Source organism: Brachyhypopomus gauderio, chromosome 10 (genome assembly GCF_052324685.1).
Source record: "Brachyhypopomus gauderio isolate BG-103 chromosome 10, BGAUD_0.2, whole genome shotgun sequence".
Classification (NCBI taxonomy): domain Eukaryota; kingdom Metazoa; phylum Chordata; class Actinopteri; order Gymnotiformes; family Hypopomidae; genus Brachyhypopomus; species Brachyhypopomus gauderio.
Genome location: NC_135220.1, coordinates 10,868,560 through 10,886,778, shown reverse-complemented (window position 1 = coordinate 10,886,778; position 18,219 = coordinate 10,868,560). Strand labels below are relative to the sequence as shown.

At 43.6% G+C, this 18,219-nt stretch overlaps 1 protein-coding gene and 1 pseudogene across 19 annotated transcripts in view; both read right to left on the bottom strand.

The window, feature by feature from the left end:
- The window catches only part of LOC143525424 (protocadherin gamma-C5-like), a 186,532-nt gene that overhangs the window by 103,299 nt on the left and 65,014 nt on the right, over positions 1-18,219 (bottom strand). For 2 of the 19 annotated variants that reach the window (XM_077019348.1, XM_077019366.1), the window contains exon 1: positions 11,124-13,732. The exons of 14 other annotated variants lie outside the window; for them this stretch is intronic. In XM_077019348.1, the coding sequence (XP_076875463.1) occupies positions 11,124-13,559 (2,436 nt within the window). In that variant the 5' untranslated portion in view covers positions 13,560-13,732. Of the gene's footprint in view, positions 1-7,692; positions 8,191-11,123; positions 13,739-16,520; positions 17,095-18,219 lie in introns of those variants that run through there. 3 more of the 19 variants (XM_077019393.1, XM_077019394.1, XM_077019391.1) reach the window with 2 other exon arrangements.
- LOC143525428 (protocadherin gamma-C3 pseudogene) lies at positions 7,693-10,572 on the bottom strand (annotated as a pseudogene).

Sequence of the window (18,219 nt, the reverse complement as noted above, 5' to 3'; positions counted from 1 at the left end):
TATCTCTCCGTTCTGTGGACCCACTTCAAACAGAGCCCTGTCTGTGGCTTTCTGGAGTTTATAGGAGAGCCAGGCGTTCTGTCCAGAGTCCACATCAACAGCCACCACTTTAGTGACAAGATAGCCCACATCTGCTGAACGAGGCACAATCTCAGCCACCAGAGAGCCACCAGTCTGTACTGGGTAGAGAACCTGAGGTGCGTTGTCATTCTGATCTTGGATAATAATGTCCAAAGTTACGTTAGAGCTGAGCGGAGGAGATCCCCCGTCCTGCGCTCTCACGCTTATCCTGACATTCTTCATCTGTTCGTAGTCGAACGAGCGCACCGCGTGTACCACTCCGCTGTCAGCGTTTACTGAAATGTAAGAAGCTACGGGGGATCCGGCCACAGCTGTGTCCTCTAGAAAATAAGAGACGCGCGCGTTCTGGTTTGAATCAGCGTCATGAGCGCTAAGGGTGAATATGGACAAACCCGGAGAATTATTTTCAATGACATTCGTAGTATAGACAGGTTTTAGAAAACTGGGAGGATTGTCATTGACATCAGATATTTTAAGGTTCAACGTTACCTTGTTAGAGAGGACAGGAGACCCTGAATCGGTCGCTGTTATGGTGATGTTATATTCTGCAACACTTTCCCGATCTAAAGCAGCATCAGTTACAACAGTGTAATAATTTCGTAGTGATGACTGCAATTTAAATGGTATATGTAAGCCCCGCTACCAGCTAGGCCACATACACACTCCCTCACTTACGTAGGATAAGCTAGAAATCAGTCGCTGTAAGTCCCGACCACCCTCCTACCGCGGCCAACCACTAGCCGATCCCACCAATTCCCACCCAGGCCTGATATATGAATATCAGAGGTGAATGGAGATAATGATGTTCAAAAGGTTTTATTACAGAATCCAATCATATAAAAACATTTCACAGCAAATATTTATCAGGACACAATATCAGTACAACCCCAGATATTAATTATCTACTCGATTGGGTGTAGTTAGATCGTCTCACCATGAAGTATACTCCCTGACGTACTCCAGCTTAAAAGGGCCCAACCAAAGCAAATAAAACACACACACACCAAAAGAATATCCAATAAATAAGTATACACTACAAACTTCACTACAACACCAGCAAATAAATCACACGTGAACCATACCATCAAAAGGAAGGGCCCCAAAACTGGTCACTCACTCTAGGCAACGTCATAGACGAAGCACACGTCCTTACGGGTTGAGCACTGAAATGACCTGTTACATCAATAGATGTACACGCTGAATTAACACTCGACTAAGACAAAATAAAAACTGATTTATAAAATTTTAAACGGGAAGGAAAGAACAGTGAATGCTTCAACTGGTAGGGAAAACCATGCCTGTAAAACAAAAACATGACATTAACACCTTTCGGCTTCCCCCCCCCCATGGGCATTAACGTAGCCTCTGTCCCAAACGATAAGTGCTGCTGCTCACTGCGACCGATAACTTGGGACTCACTGATGCATACTAAGTTCAAGGCCACATACCCGGTTCACTTTATACAAAACGCTCAGAGCCTCGCTGGACGACCGTCCGAACCGCAGCACACTAAAACCACAAATATGTACACTCCTATAATTTAAACAACAAGCAAACATGGCACTAATAGACATTCACCCATTCTGCCAGTGAATACTTTATAAACACAGCACATACCTGCATCAGATCTGGTTAACCCAACCTTTCGCTCTTCCGTGTGCCCGGAGGTGCGGACCTTAGTAAAAACTCTTCGCGTGCTACCGGCGTATCTCTTGGACCATAAGCCAAACGATAAATAATGTACGGACCTTAGTAAAAACTCTTCGCGTGCTACCGGCGTATCTCTCAGACCATAAGCCAAACGCTAGTTGGAGGCAAATCCCGCGACACTTTTAAAGTCGTGCCTACCCACGCAGCGTGACTCCCAGCTCCACCCTCCATACCAGGTAAATCCCAAGAAGGTGTATCCACTCGTTTAACCTGGTATTCTTAGTAGGGGGTCACATCCACCCCACCTTTAATGGGACACCGTCCCGGTGTCCATCTAGTCTTGCCAGGGTCTAAAATGTGCCCCAACACACAGTGATGTGGTTTGGGTGGCAGCCCGCCTTACGTCACCCAATGGCCTCCCTGCCGACCGAGGGGCATTATAAGGATTGGAGTGCTGGCCTGCTGTAGTCCTAGTCGTCCTTCTCAATGGGGGCGTGGGTATGCTAGCTTGGGTCACCCCTGTCTGAGGGGCCACAGGTGGGTCAGAGTCTAGGCATCGCGCCCATTGACCAGCTAGGGAATGATCCTCCTCACTACTAACACTACTATTCCAGAGTTGACTTCCATCCCCACTTATGGGGCTACTACTTCTCAAAGGAGTATGAGCATGAGAGGGACCTCCTGCCTGCTCGATAGCGGGAGTAGCGAGAGGGTGGCCAGGTATCACCTTCAATTCGGACCGGTGCAGGTTTCTCTCCACCCCAAAACCCTCTACGGGCACCACTGAATACACTCTACCTTTGTCATCAAGACAACGGGTGACGCAGTATTTGGTACTAGCCCAGACATCCTGGATTTTATTTCTACCAGGCAAATGATTCCTCTTATAGACTACTGTTCCCACTGGAAGTATATCCACCTCGCCAGCATTATGATGTCTTGCCCGCTGTGCTACAGCATCTTCCAACTGCTTCTTGGCATGCACATAAACTGTACGCAGGTGTTCCTGGTGATATTCAACCCATCCATCCACGGAGCCCCCACTAAGATCCTCACCTATCCCCAAAAGGGAGTCAATTGGTAACCGTGGCTGGCGACCAAACATCAGTTCATAAGGTGAATGAGCCGTAGCCTGATGTACCGTGGTGTTATAGGCAAAAAGGAGTTGTGGTAGGTGCTTGGGCCATCTCCGTTTCTGCTCAGGTGGAAGGGTTCGCAGCAAATCGTGCATTGTGCGATTAAAGCGCTCGCACTGCCCATTCCCCTGGGGATGGTAAGGGGTGGTACGACTCTTCTGAATGCCATAAATTTTACACAGATTTTTCAAAAGATCACCTTCAAAATTCCGGCCCTGGTCTGAGTGGATGCGCTGGGGTACACCATACACATAAAACCATTTCTCTACCAAAACCTGGGCCACCGTACTAGCTCTTTGGTCCGATGTAGGAAAAGCCTGTGTAAACTTAGAAAAGACATCGGTGACCACGAGCACATTCTCCCTTCCATCGCTAGCTCGGTCCATCACAGTAAAATCAACAGCTATAATTTCCAACGGCCTGGCAGCAACTAAACTTCCCATGAAAGTTCGTATTTTAGGCTGGCCCACTTTGGCTACCACACAACGAGAACACTCTTTGCACCATTGTTCAATTTTTCCCCACATATGGGGCCAAAAGCATCTCTGTCTTACCAAACTTGCAGTTCTTTCTGCTCCCTGATGGCCATGATTATCATGCAAGGCCGTCAGGACTTCATTCTGGAGGCACTCCGGTAGAACCAACTGTCGGCATTCTTCCGCTTCCTCTGGTGGCCTTGTCAACCGATATAACACACCATCACATGCCTTCAACTTCTTCCACTGACGGACCAATTCCAGCACTCCTTTTGGTTCTCCTGCACGTTCAACAGCAGTTGGAGGTACACCTCTATGCCAATACCGTAGAAACGGCCCAATTACCGGATCTACTGACTGTAGGTGTTGCAAGTCTACACTGGGACGCAAAGGCACGGCATCAGTCATAGCTACCGTGACTTTATCAACACCTGCCTGCACGGGGATAGAAATACCAGGAGCAAGTTCTTGGAGGGACCGTGATTCAGAACAAGCTGGCAACCGAGACAACGCATCCGCATTACGATTAGATGATCCAGGCCGATACTTAATGTCAAAATTAAACAGCGCCAGTTGGGACACCCAGCGCTGTTCCACTGCTCCAAGCTTGGCTGTGTGTAAATAACTCAAGGGGTTGTTATCTGTAAGAACAGTAAATTCTGCACCCAATAAGTATTCCCGAAACTTTTCGGTGACGGCCCACTTCAAGCCCAGCAGTTCCAACTTCATGGAACTATAATTGGACATGTTCCTCTCACTTCCCCGGAGCCCACGGCTGGCATATGCTATTGGCTTGCGACCGCCTCCTTGATCTTGAGATAAGACTGCCCCAAGCCCCACATGACTAGCGTCAATTTCCAAGACAAAAGGTTTTGAAAAATCAGCGTAGCCCAACACGGGTGTACTCACTAACTTGTCTTTTAGTGTCTGGAAAGCTTCCTCACAGGTGTCACTCCATTGTCCATCCACCGACTTGGCCTTCACTCTTTTCTTTCCCCCTTGTAGGGTGGCCACCAGCCGGTGTAATGGACTGGCATATTTAGCAAATCCTTCCACGAACCTACGGTAGTAAGAGGCAAACCCAAGGAAAGAACGGAGTTCTGTAACCGTCTGGGGCCGCTCCCACTCAGCCACAACCTTAACCTTCTCCGGATCTGTGGCCACGCCTGCCGAGGATATCACATGTCCCAAATATTTTACCTGGGATTGGAAAAACTGGCACTTGGTCAATTTAAGCTTCAGATTGTTTTGCTGTAACCGCTGCAGAACCACCTCCAAACGCTGCAAATGCGAATCAAAGGTAGATGAGAATATAACAATATCGTCCAGATACAGAAGTAGAGACTGAAACCGCTCATCGCCAAAAATGCGCTCCATCAGTCGCTGAAATGTGCTTGGAGCGTTACACAAACCAAAAGGCATACGGTTAAATTCAAAGAGTCCGAAGGGTGTACAAAAAGCAGTTTTAGCTTTATCCCTTTCTGCCATGGGGACTTGATTGTAGCCACTAGTCAAATCCAAGGTTGAGAACAACCGAGCACCCCCCAAGGCATCCAATGACTCTTCAATGCGTGGAAGCGGGTAAGCATCCTTTCGGGTCTTCGAGTTTAAGTGTCTGTAGTCCACACACAACCGGATGGTGCCATCCCTTTTTTGAACTACAACAACAGGTGACGAGTAGGGACTACAACTTGCTCGAATTACCTTACGATCTAACAGCTCTTGAATATGACCTTTGACCAGCTCATACTGGGAAGGGGGGATACGCCTATAGCGCTGTTTAACTGGGGCATCATCCACAAGAGGAATCTCGTGTTCAAGCAGACTAGTACACCCCAACTCACCCTCTGACTGGCTAAAAACAGAACTATAGCGTTGCAAAAGGCCTTTCCCTAACTGCACTTGCCCAGGAGTAAGCGCAGGCCACGAAACGCCAGTTAGATCTAAGGAAGTGCACCCCACGGTCGAAGATTGCACCACCGCCACCTGCTCAAAGCCATGAAAAAGTTCCTCTACCTCACTAGTTGAAGACCCAGGCTGTACTTCCACCGCAAACAGTTGTCCCAACACAGCTTTAGAAGGAAGCCAGATATCTCTGTTTTCGACATTGACTACTGGCACCGCCACAGAACCTAAGTCAATTGAAAGAAGGGCACGGGACATAAGTAAGCCATCTGGTAAAGCATCAGTCTGCGGCTCAAAGAGTGCAGATAAGGTGGTCCCGCAGCTGGAATTACACCCAGCCAACACCAACTTAACAGAACCAGCCGGAACCCGAACTGCTGCTCGACTTCGCACGGTCACTTGGCCTAGGCACCCGGTAGGAGGTAGACACTCCAATCGATGACACTCAATCAGCGCCCGTTTCCAAGGCTCACCAGCTAACGGGATGAACGAGCTCTGAAAAAGAGCAGAACCATGTTGAGGAAACAACTCTGAATAACAGCTGTGAATAACATTCATGCCCAACAGTCCCGGAACCTTGGCTTTCTGCTGCTGAAACGACAGGTCACTAGAGTCCCTCACTACCAACACTCCCATCTGTGGTAACACTTTACCCAGAACCTGAATATCTAATTCCAAGTAACCCAAGTAGGGAATCTCCAAACCATTGGCGGCCCTAAGCTGTAACCAATGACAAGCTCGCAAGCCACTCCCACCCTGAAAATGTTGGTGAAATGCCTCTTCTGTGATAGTGGTGACCATGGACCCCGTATCCAACAAACAAGACATATTTACCCCCCCCATAGTGACTTCCACCACGGGACAGGTACCAACAAATTTATTAGAACAGACTGAATTTACTGGGGAGCCCTGAACAATCCCGTCTGATGTCTGGCTCAGGACATCAGCGGGAATTAGTTTTCCGAAAAAGTATGAGCTCCAACAGTAGCCCGAGACGATTCCCCGGTTGTTCTACCCTCTGCTACATCCTGCCCTCCAGTGGATAGTGACTGTCCTACCCTTGTAGGGCAGACTCGCACCACGTGACCTGGCTGTTGACAATGTAAGCAAATGGGCCGACCATCAGCATGAAAACGATACGGACGCCCATTGGAGGCCTGTCTCCTCCCCACCGAGGCACTGGAAGTACTCGAGGAATCTAAACGCCTTATAATGGCATCAAGCTGAGCTTGCTGAGTTCTAAAACACTCCTTTAACTCCTGCAATTCACTGCTTTGCTGCAGGGAAATGGTATTATCCGGTCTGGGGCTATCCCTAAACCTCACCTGGGAATCACAAGAATAAACCCGGGACCTGGGAGCCCCCACTCGTTCCCCATCGTCCACCCAACGAATAGCCTCCCCCCGAACCTCTAAAAATGAGGCTTCCGGATTAGAACGAACGAAACGCTTCAATTCCCTGCGAAGCAACCCGTCTCGAACATGCTCTATAAATTGGTCCCGTACTAAAGTGTCCGAATTTAAAAAGCGTTCACCACTACTTCGCTTTACAGCCTCCATTAATGACAGCAAACTATACGAAAATTCACGAAGAGACTCCCCCTCCAATTGCTTACGCTGAAAGAATTGTTTCTGCAATCCAATATAAGACTGTGAACACCCAAATATATCTTGCAATATAGTGAAAATCCGGTCAGGGTCATTTCTATCTCCAGCTGGGCGAAACCTAATCTCATTCTTAGCCTCCCCATCCAAATGATCAAGCAAAAACGATGCTTGCTCAGCACGAGACATATGACGAGATTCCACAGACCGACGGGCTTCCTCTACCCATTCCTCCACTGGTACAGATCCCCTCCCATTGCCTGAGAATCTAGGGCATTTCCTTTCCCTAGTTACATAAACAAATCGCTCAGGTCCCAAATCCAGACCTGGCCGAGCACTGCTAGTACTAGGGCCACCTGCATTTTTAAGCAAATCATTTTCAGCCTGTAGCTGTTGAATTTTCTCAGTCAGCTGTCGTAACTGTTCTGTGACAGCGCTCTCAGTATTCGACATCTTTGGCTACAGACAAACAGCAGAGATCACCAAGTATAAAAACAAAAAGAAACTCCAACCACCCACGTCCTCTTCGTGCTGGTCCGGTGATGCAGTGCCGTTCTTCTCACACAATCACTGTTCTTTCCTTCACAAAATAAAAAAACTTCCAACTTAAAATCTTAATCATCAAAATCCCATTCACCTTTAAAAGCTCCTGCTTGCAGCGCCAAGAATGTAAGCCCCGCTACCAGCTAGGCCACATACACACTCCCTCACTTACGTAGGATAAGCTAGAAATCAGTCGCTGTAAGTCCCGACCACCCTCCTACCGCGGCCAACCACTAGCCGATCCCACCAATTCCCACCCAGGCCTGATATATGAATATCAGAGGTGAATGGAGATAATGATGTTCAAAAGGTTTTATTACAGAATCCAATCATATAAAAACATTTCACAGCAAATATTTATCAGGACACAATATCAGTACAACCCCAGATATTAATTATCTACTCGATTGGGTGTAGTTAGATCGTCTCACCATGAAGTATACTCCCTGACGTACTCCAGCTTAAAAGGGCCCAACCAAAGCAAATAAAACACACACACACCAAAAGAATATCCAATAAATAAGTATACACTACAAACTTCACTACAACACCAGCAAATAAATCACACGTGAACCATACCATCAAAAGGAAGGGCCCCAAAACTGGTCACTCACTCTAGGCAACGTCATAGACGAAGCACACGTCCTTACGGGTTGAGCACTGAAATGACCTGTTACATCAATAGATGTACACGCTGAATTAACACTCGACTAAGACAAAATAAAAACTGATTTATAAAATTTTAAACGGGAAGGAAAGAACAGTGAATGCTTCAACTGGTAGGGAAAACCATGCCTGTAAAACAAAAACATGACATTAACACCTTTCGGCTTCCCCCCCCCCCATGGGCATTAACGTAGCCTCTGTCCCAAACGATAAGTGCTGCTGCTCACTGCGACCGATAACTTGGGACTCACTGATGCATACTAAGTTCAAGGCCACATACCCGGTTCACTTTATACAAAACGCTCAGAGCCTCGCTGGACGACCGTCCGAACCGCAGCACACTAAAACCACAAATATGTACACTCCTATAATTTAAACAACAAGCAAACATGGCACTAATAGACATTCACCCATTCTGCCAGTGAATACTTTATAAACACAGCACATACCTGCATCAGATCTGGTTAACCCAACCTTTCGCTCTTCCGTGTGCCCGGAGGTGCGGACCTTAGTAAAAACTCTTCGCGTGCTACCGGCGTATCTCTTGGACCATAAGCCAAACGATAAATAATGTACGGACCTTAGTAAAAACTCTTCGCGTGCTACCGGCGTATCTCTCAGACCATAAGCCAAACGCTAGTTGGAGGCAAATCCCGCGACACTTTTAAAGTCGTGCCTACCCACGCAGCGTGACTCCCAGCTCCACCCTCCATACCAGGTAAATCCCAAGAAGGTGTATCCACTCGTTTAACCTGGTATTCTTAGTAGGGGGTCACATATATGTGGATTAACTGTGCAGCGAACAAGACCATTCTCTCCAGCATCTAAATCTCTGACGCTGAAAACTGCTATGGTTGTGCCAACGGCAACGTTCTCGTTCACTGGATTAGAAAATGACATCACACTAATAGTCGGTGCGTTATCATTTATGTCAGTTAATTCTACCGTTACTTTTGCCGAGTCTCCCAGACCCCCTTGGTCTTTGGCTTCTATGTCAAACTCAAATTTCTTTGTCTTCTCGTAATCCACCAGGCCATTTAAGGTTACCACACCAGTCCTTTCATCCAGCTTAAACATGTCAACAATGTTACTTTTAACATTAGCCAGGTTGTATGAAACTAAACCATTAGTCTCGCTGTCAGCGTCGCTTGCCTTGACAGTCGTAATGTATGTACCTCTTGGTGAATTTTCCGCTATAGTTGCTGCGTAAACAGTTTGATTAAAAATTGGTGCATTATCATTCACATCTAAAACAGTAACCTGTATTTTCATGTTACCGGATCTCTGCGGAGTTCCTCCATCTACCGCCGTAAGAGTGAGTGCGAGTCGCGGGTTTTGCTCTCTGTCTAAATGTTTCTGCAGCACCATTTCTGCGTATTTTAGTCCTCCTGGCCTCGCGTGCTGCTTTACTATAAAAAAATCGTTGGATGACAAAATGTATTTTTGAAGAGCGTTCATTCCTACGTCTGGGTCATCCGCGCTGCCCAGCAAGAAACGCGCTCCCGGTGTAGCTGATTCGCTTATTTCGAGATTAATTTCATCTTTCAGAAAGGTCGGAGAGTGATCGTTTACATCCAGTATTTCCACCGTTATATGATGCAGTTCCACTGGGTTGTCGAGGATGATTTCGAACGTGAAGCTGCACGGAGTAGTTTCAGCACAGAGCTGCTCCCGGTCTATTCTCTCCTTCACCACCAGCATCCCTTTGTCTGGGTTTAGCTCCGTGTATTCACCGTTTTCTTCGGACACGATGCGCGCCCGCCCCGATCGCATTCTTTTCAAATCCAGACCGAGATCATGAACGATATTCCCAATAACTGACCCTTTCTTCATTTCTTCTGGAACAGAGTACCGAATCTGAGTTAACACGTTTGTAAATGCATAAATAGTCATGACGAATAATACTTTCCATTGAAATACACGATGATAACGCCGTAAGTCGGATAAGAACGTAAGCTTCCGATTTCTGTTGTTCACGACCATATTTGCCACCTAAGTGCTTAACAGACTAGAATCTATTTGTAAACAAAAACGATGATCAAAGATTTCAAAGTTTTTAAATTAAAGAAATATCCGTTAATTTCGTATAGCCACCGTGTCACGTCGTAGACAGCCCGCTCCAGCACGCGCTCAGTTAAAGCACACTGCATAAATATTTGGAGGCTGCGCTCGCTCCCTTATACAAGTACAGTTCATTGATCAACAGCGGCCCTTAGAGTCGAACAAGTGAAATAACACAAGGTTAAATAAGCCGAAACATGGGCAAGAAATGTTACGAGGAGTCATGTGTTTTAAACTTACAACGACTGAAACAAAATAATGTAATGGATTTCTGTAAATTTGAGACCACAAATAAATGAATGAATTGCCTTCTACAGTAGATATAACAGGATCTCAAAGGTTATCAGCACAACCCGACTAGGTAAGCAAAAACTGCAAAAACTGGGGTGTGTTGGAAAGCTGTAAGTGATGTGTAAGTGATGAACAAACTGAACCGCAAGAACCGCAGTCCTCCACATACTTCTAACGACCCTGTCGCTGTCCAGAGAATCTAGTGCTGAAATACGTAAAAAACTACGTATTGCTTATAACACATAATTTATTTTTTTCTAGCAGCATAGACATTGCATAATCAAAAAAATGGATGAACGAATAAATAAATAAATATATAGATAATAAAAAATAAATAAATAGAGATAACGGTTTAAATTCCCCAAATCTGCATCTTTTCAGGACATTTCATTTCAAATGTCATGGCCCTCTAGCTTCACAATCTGTATTTATCCCTGTCAGCTGACAGAGAACTGTGATAACAGAATGACTAGTTAAAATGAGAGGCTTATATCATATTCTACCAAACCATATGTTATTTATTATTCAGATATACTGCATTTTAAAAGATGATGTTGTCCACAGTAATCTATCAAAGTGCTTGTTGAATTAAAAAGCTTAAAACAGTAGATAAATTACAAAGCACATTCATAAAATATTGCTTAAATATATTCCACTGCAGAATGCACTTCTTTATATACATTGCTTTGAATAATTTAATGTATTCTTACCAATTGCAGGGGATCCTGATCTTCTAAGATGTCATTTTCTTTCACTGCATGCTGCAAAGTGCCTGTAAAACTTTGATCCATGACTAAAACCTTCTGGCCTCCAAGTGTAGAATATTTACAGTCACTTTTCCTGGAGTCAGTCGTCATGCACACGTCATAATTATACATGTGGGGCAGAGTTCCAGTAACTCCTGTGTCTGTGTAACCAGGTGGATAGTACGGAATAACTGGGAGATTGGACTGATAGAAGATGCGGGATTGTCTCCATCTGTAGATCTTCACTGATATTATAACAACTAAACATGTGATGAAAAGGAATGACACTGCCGCTAACGCTAAAACTAAATAAAATGTCAGGTCATCATTATATGTTTTGCTGTGTGTGAAGTCCGTGAATTCCGAGAGCACTTCAGGAAAACTGTCAGCCACAGCTACATTAATGTTGACTACAGCTGAGCGAGAGGGCTGTCCGTTATCCTCCACAACAACAGTGAGCTTTTGTTTCACAGCATCTTTATCAGTCACCTGGCGCACGGTTCGTATCTCTCCGTTCTGTGGACCCACTTCAAACAGAGCCCTGTCTGTGGCTTTCTGGAGTTTGTAGGAGAGCCAGGCGTTCTGTCCAGAGTCCACATCAACAGCCACCACTTTAGTGACAAGATAGCCCACATCTGCTGAACGAGGCACAATCTCAGCCACCAGAGAGCCACCAGTCTGTACTGGGTAGAGAACCTGAGGTGCGTTGTCATTCTGATCTTGGACCACGACTGTGACCTTCACTTCAGAACTTAAAGGAGGGGACCCGCCATCTCTGGCTGTTACATTAAAAGTTAATGTCTTCATTTGTTCATAATCAAAGGCTCTGGTTGCATGTATATCCCCACTGTCCGAATTTATGGATATGAAGGAATTTACAGAAGGGTTAAGCCTTGTATTATAATCCTCCAGGAAGTACGATATCCGCGCATTTGGGCCCCAGTCGGTGTCGTGTGCTCTGACTGTCAGCACTGCCACACCAGGAGAGTTGTTTTCGATTACAAATGCTGTGTATTCCTCTAAATCAAACACAGGCGGATTATCATTCACATCAGAAATCTTAACATTTATTGTTTTATTACTATGGCGTGCAGGACTTCCTTGATCAGACACCAGAATAGTTATGTTGTATTCCATCACACTTTCTCGGTCAAGGTTATCAGCTGTAATTAATGTATAGTAGTCAGTCAGAGAAGGCTCGATTTTAAAAGGCATGTTTTGATTTATTACGCACTGCACGAGCCCGTTTTTACCAGAATCTGCGTCATCTGCATTAATGACGGCTACAGTGGTTCCGGGTGGGGAATTCTCAGGAATGGTGTTGGAAAATGACATTAGCTGTATGGCGGGAGAATTGTCGTTTTCGTCAATAAGCTCTATAACTACTTTGCATGTATCTGAGAGACCACCCTGGTCATTTACCTTAATATTTAACTGGTATCCATTTTCGCTCTCATAATCTAACTTCTCCAGTACTACAATCTCCCCTGTTTCAGAATTAATCGCAAACAGATCTCTGGCTTCTTTAGTTGCTTGAGCGATCGAATAAGAGATTTCACCGTTTGCGCCTTTATCTGCATCAGTAGCGATAACAGTCGTTATGACGGCACCGACTGGAGAATTCTCCATTATTTCAGCTTTATAAACTGACTGTTCACAAACAGGTGCATTATCATTAACATCCAGCACGCTAACATAAATTTTTACCGTGCCAGATTTTTGAGGAGAACCGCCATCAGTGGCTATGAGAACCAAATTTATTTCATCGCGTTCCTCTCGGTTGAGTTCTTGCTGTAAAACCATATCTATATATTTACTTCCATCCGCCTGGTTATGTACATCCAGTTTAAAGTTATCGGTTGGGTGTAATTTATACGCCTGTATATGATTCAAACCTACGTCTTTATCTGCGGCGCTATCCAGAGGAAAGCGAGCTCCAGTTACAGCGTTTTCAATTATATCAAAGTGAACTGTGTCTTTAGGAAATACTGGTGCGTTGTCATTGATATCCTGCACTTCAACGGTTACTCGATACAGCTGTATTGGGTTTTCAATAATGAGATCAAAGCTGAAGCTACAGGGCGTCGTTTGCTTACAGAGCTCCTCTCGGTCTATCCTCTCCTTCACTACCAGAGCGCCTTTGTCTCTGCTCAATTCCACATATTGCCGACCGCCCTTTGTTACAACCCGAGCTTTTCCAGAAACGAGTCTACTTATCTCTATTCCCAAGTCCTTGGCGATGTCGCCTACAAAGGAGCCCACCGGCATCTCCTCCGGGATAGAATATCGCGCTTGGCAAAACACGACGTCAATCCCGCACACAGAGAGAAGGAAAATCGCGGTGCGCCATTTTATTATTATAGCAAAAGTCCAACGAGCACACGACGGAGAATAAAGCATTTTGATAATCCACGTGCCTTAGAAAAATATGATGTATTCAGAAAAAAACATCTTGTGAAGAGGTCACGTCAGAAAGTCAGTGCATGATACTGCAGTAGAGCGCCGTTTAAATGTCAAATAAATGGTGTGGTATTGAAATGTCAGTAACGGAAGCTGAGAGGAATCAGCGCCTCCCACTCTAAACAGACACGGTTCAACAGCGGCACTCAGAGTACACATGGTACAAAACATCTATTCAAGGCAATAGCACAGATAATACATCAGCCAGCTCTTTGTTCACCCTAAAACCGAAAATATTTTTTAAATATGGATTTTTCATTTCAGAAAAATGCACCGTAGCATAAATTCTTAAACTACATGACAATTGTCACAAGCCACACGATGAGCATTAACTGTTCATACAACCGCAACCTGCTGGCTCAACAACACACATTTACAATCCAGTCACACTAACAATGCAACTAAAACCACTGGAGCGATTTCAGGGCCACAGAGGAACAATCAGAAAACACGTAATATTTTTTACTCGAACTACAAACATTTCCGTCGTAAAAAACAAAAGCATAGTTCATAATCAAAATCTTCTCCACTGCTGTGAATTTCAATAAATGCATCGTAATAAACCTATTTTACGAAAGCTATCTTTAGGCATGACGTGTGCGCTGAGTCATCACCATTTTACGGAATCGTCTCAGTCTATTTTCTAAAGCACATGTCCTATAAATCCAACTACTCCGTAAAACCAAAATAAAGTGGAATAAAATTCAGATTCGGAAATGTTAATGTGGTAAATATTAATTCTTCGATCAATATTTTTATTTGTAATTCATTCATTGTAACATTTGCGTGATTATAATATTTATTCAGAGCCGGAGTGGCTAATCGGGAGATTCGGGAGGATTCCCGATGGGCCGGTTCATGTCAATCTCTAGTTTGGTCCGATTGGGATGGAAAAATAATTTTGGGCCGGATTTGCGCATGAAACTCCCAGGCTGAAAAAGTGGCCCACTCCGGCCATGTATTTATTTATTATATTATAATATTTTTTCCATTTACTGCGACCACGAGTGTTTTTTTAAATATTAGATTCTGCATTTCCCGCGCTAATAATGGTTCCGCCCCCTGGGGAATTTTCAGAGTGCGTTTGAAAGGAGTTTAACTCTATTACTGGTTATATACATTAATATCTTGAGAGAGTAGCTAAAGTTTCCCGACATCAAACACGTAAAATAAAGAGAATTACATGAAAATAAATTAGTAAATCCTAATTCCATCCATCGCAAGAAACTTATAACAACTGAAATTAGTAATGCATTGCAAACTATATTGTTTTGCATCCCCAAAGGCAATTACTGTAGTGCAATATATAAGTAAATATGCATACCTTCTGCAAAATGTAAAAGAAAGCACAACTTTTATTTACATTATGTAGTGAGGTGCGAGGAATTGTACTGCATTATGAGAAATGAAGATTGCCTTACCACTTCCGGGAAGTTTGGATCATCCAGAAATTCTCTTTCCTTCATTGCGCGCTGCATAGTTTCTGTCAAACTTTGATCCACCACTAAAACCTTGTGGCCTCCAAGTGTAGAATATTTACAGTCACTTTTCCTGGAGTCAGTCGTCATGCACACGTCATAATTATACATGTGGGGCAGAGTTCCAGTAACTCCTGTGTCTGTGTAACCAGGTGGATAGTACGGAATAACAGGAAGATTGGACTGATAGAAGATGCGGGATTGTCTCCATATGTAGATCTTCAATGATATTATAATATAGGGGTGATGAAAGATAATGCAGATAATGCTAAAACGAATAAATCATGTTGTAATTGTACTGATCTTCATGCATGAAGTCAACAACGACTTCTTTAGTGATGAGATGGTCCACATTTGCACAATCTCAGCCACCGGAGAGCTGCATGTCTACTGGGTAGAGACCCTGAAGAGCGTTGTCATTCTGATCTTGAATGTTAACATCAGAACTTAGAAGGAGGGATCCCTCCAAATCTGGCATCCTGATTCACAGTTAAAGTCCAGATTCACATAATCAAAGCCAGCCGAAGAAACCTCCGTGACTCCTGCCTTGTGAATTAATTGTTTTATCTTTATCGTGTAATGCAGACATGTGAAATTAAACTTTACCAGATTTTTTAAAGTGATCCTCATGTGTCACGAGAAATAATTGTAGTTAATTGTAGCTAATTGTATTTCTGCTGTGACGTCTTGTGTATTTGTGTCTTTTCTGTGGCTCTGCCTCGTGCGTCTCTCCCCAAATCCTTGGCAGTTCTGCCTGACAGATTCCTCTGGAATTTCTTGACAACAGACAATGTCCATTATGTGAATGCACAGAGTAACAAACTACCATGTGTCATCTTATCTGTATTACAGAGATCTGATGGCAGGACACAGCTGCAGGCTGCACACTGATACAGGAGAACATCTCAAGTTCTGCTCCCTCCTACACAAACAGCACTGGAACCAGACAGTAAAGGTCCTATAGCAGAACAGAACAACTCTCTTCACTAGCATGACTACTAGAATGACTTCAAGACATGCAGCCCTTCAAGCTCATCACTGACACTCTACAAAACGCTTGCACTGCTAACATGACAACAGACAGCATCCGATGCGAATACTAAACATATTAAATAGAATATGCCAGTTTAGCTGAGTTTATATTTCTATGGTTGTGGGAGCTGTAATACAAGCAAGCAATCTAGATTATCAAATGCCTTCAAGAAAATAATGAAAGCTGTTGTGGAAATAATGATTAGAATACTTGATTCTAGTCCACAATAATCAATAGAAGTAATGAAACACAAGGCCATTTGTTCAGTAGGATACTGTAGGATCATAGTGCATTTGCATTTTCCACATCAAACAGCTGTTACCTAAAATGCTGTCAACTTAAAATTCTGAAAATACACAAACATAACACCGAGTTCAAAATTAACAAATATATCTTTCAAATATTTTAATATTATTCTACATAAAAATCTAAGTACACTTGTGTCAATATTACAAAAAAATATGTGTAAGTTTAAACAATAAATGTATTTTCTACCATCTATTAGAAACATATTTTTAGAAACATACTTTTAGAAACATATTTTACTAAAATTAATGTTATAGTATAAAATTAATGTTATAATAAAAATAATTTGATATGTATCTTACCCTGCAAGACAATTTATCTTATTTTTAAAAAGTAATATAAACCAATATACTGTGTATATATAAACCAATCCAAATACTTCTCCAACAGGGAAGCTTGGAAGCTAGGTATAATGAATTATGCTCCCACACCCACATGCACACACACACAAACAAACAAACAAACAAACAAAAAAAAACAACAACAAAAAACTCATCTAAGACCCAAAAGACACTGAAACTAACTAATATACAAATTGTACTCTCAAAGCTATAGAAACTGCCCAAATCTCCAGAAGGATGTCTGGTAGTCCACATATCCTGCACACACTCACTGCTAACACGACACACATCAGCCACCTCAGCAGAAGAATCAATCACTGTAGGAAGAGTTTAGGCATTAAAAGAGAAAGAGAAATGACCCATACTAGTCTGTGCTGTGTTTCTATATGTTTACTGTGTACCGCAAATCACACCCTACACATGACGGTTGGAGTTTTGTGGGGGGACTTGTCTCACTTTTCAGTGAGAAACCTAAAAACAAGAGTGCAAGACTATGTGTGTGTGTGCATTTGTGTGTGTGTGTGTGTGTGTGTGTGTGTGTGTGTGTGTGCACGTGTGTGTGTGTGTGTGCACATGTGTAAAAGACAAAGACACATACACATTCAGAGAGAACTGGCTCCAATGCAGCTATAAAAGAAAAGTATGGTACGTCTGGTTCGCACCATAGCCACTATGGGAGGTGTGTGTGTGTGTGTGTGTGTGTGTGTGTGTGTGTGTGTGTGTGTGTGTGTGTGTGTGTGTGTGTTTACTCCTTGTGTAAGACAGATGCCATAAGACGTCATGCATATTTTTATAGGGGGGGGGGGGGACTGGAACACAAAATCAGTACAAAACCATAAAATTAAGAAGTGTCATGAATGATCAAGTTGATTAAAAGACGGGGATGTGATATATGAGCTACTGAAGTGTCTCTGGTGTTTCAGAGGTCCAGAGAGCAACAGAAGCAGAACCAAGTTGTGATGGAGGATCCCAAAGTTCTGTCTGTTAGCACAACACTGTTAACAGTAGCATCACAAGCTGTTTATGAAACAATACTGAGATTCTGCTTCCTTTTGGTGGATTATATTGTTAGGCAACTTTGATAATTAGCTACAGTTAAGGTAGCAGGAGGCCTTAATGTCTCAATGACCACCTGCTCCAGAATCTTGAGGATTCAAGCCAAACAGAGCAAATATCAAACACATATCTAAATAACTCTAACTGACCTCAAAGTTTTGCCCATTCAGGACACATCTATAGAGTCTGAACCACAGTAGGAAAAACAATTATAATGCAGCATAGCCCTACATAGTAAAATTAGTAGTAAACACCAGAGTTCATACACTTTTACTATAACTGTATAGACTTTTTACTTGTGTTTTCAGTGTGTACATGGCACTAGGGGAAATATGAAGTCAACATGCGCAGGAAGGTTTACGTCTTACCTGTTGCAGCAGAGCCAC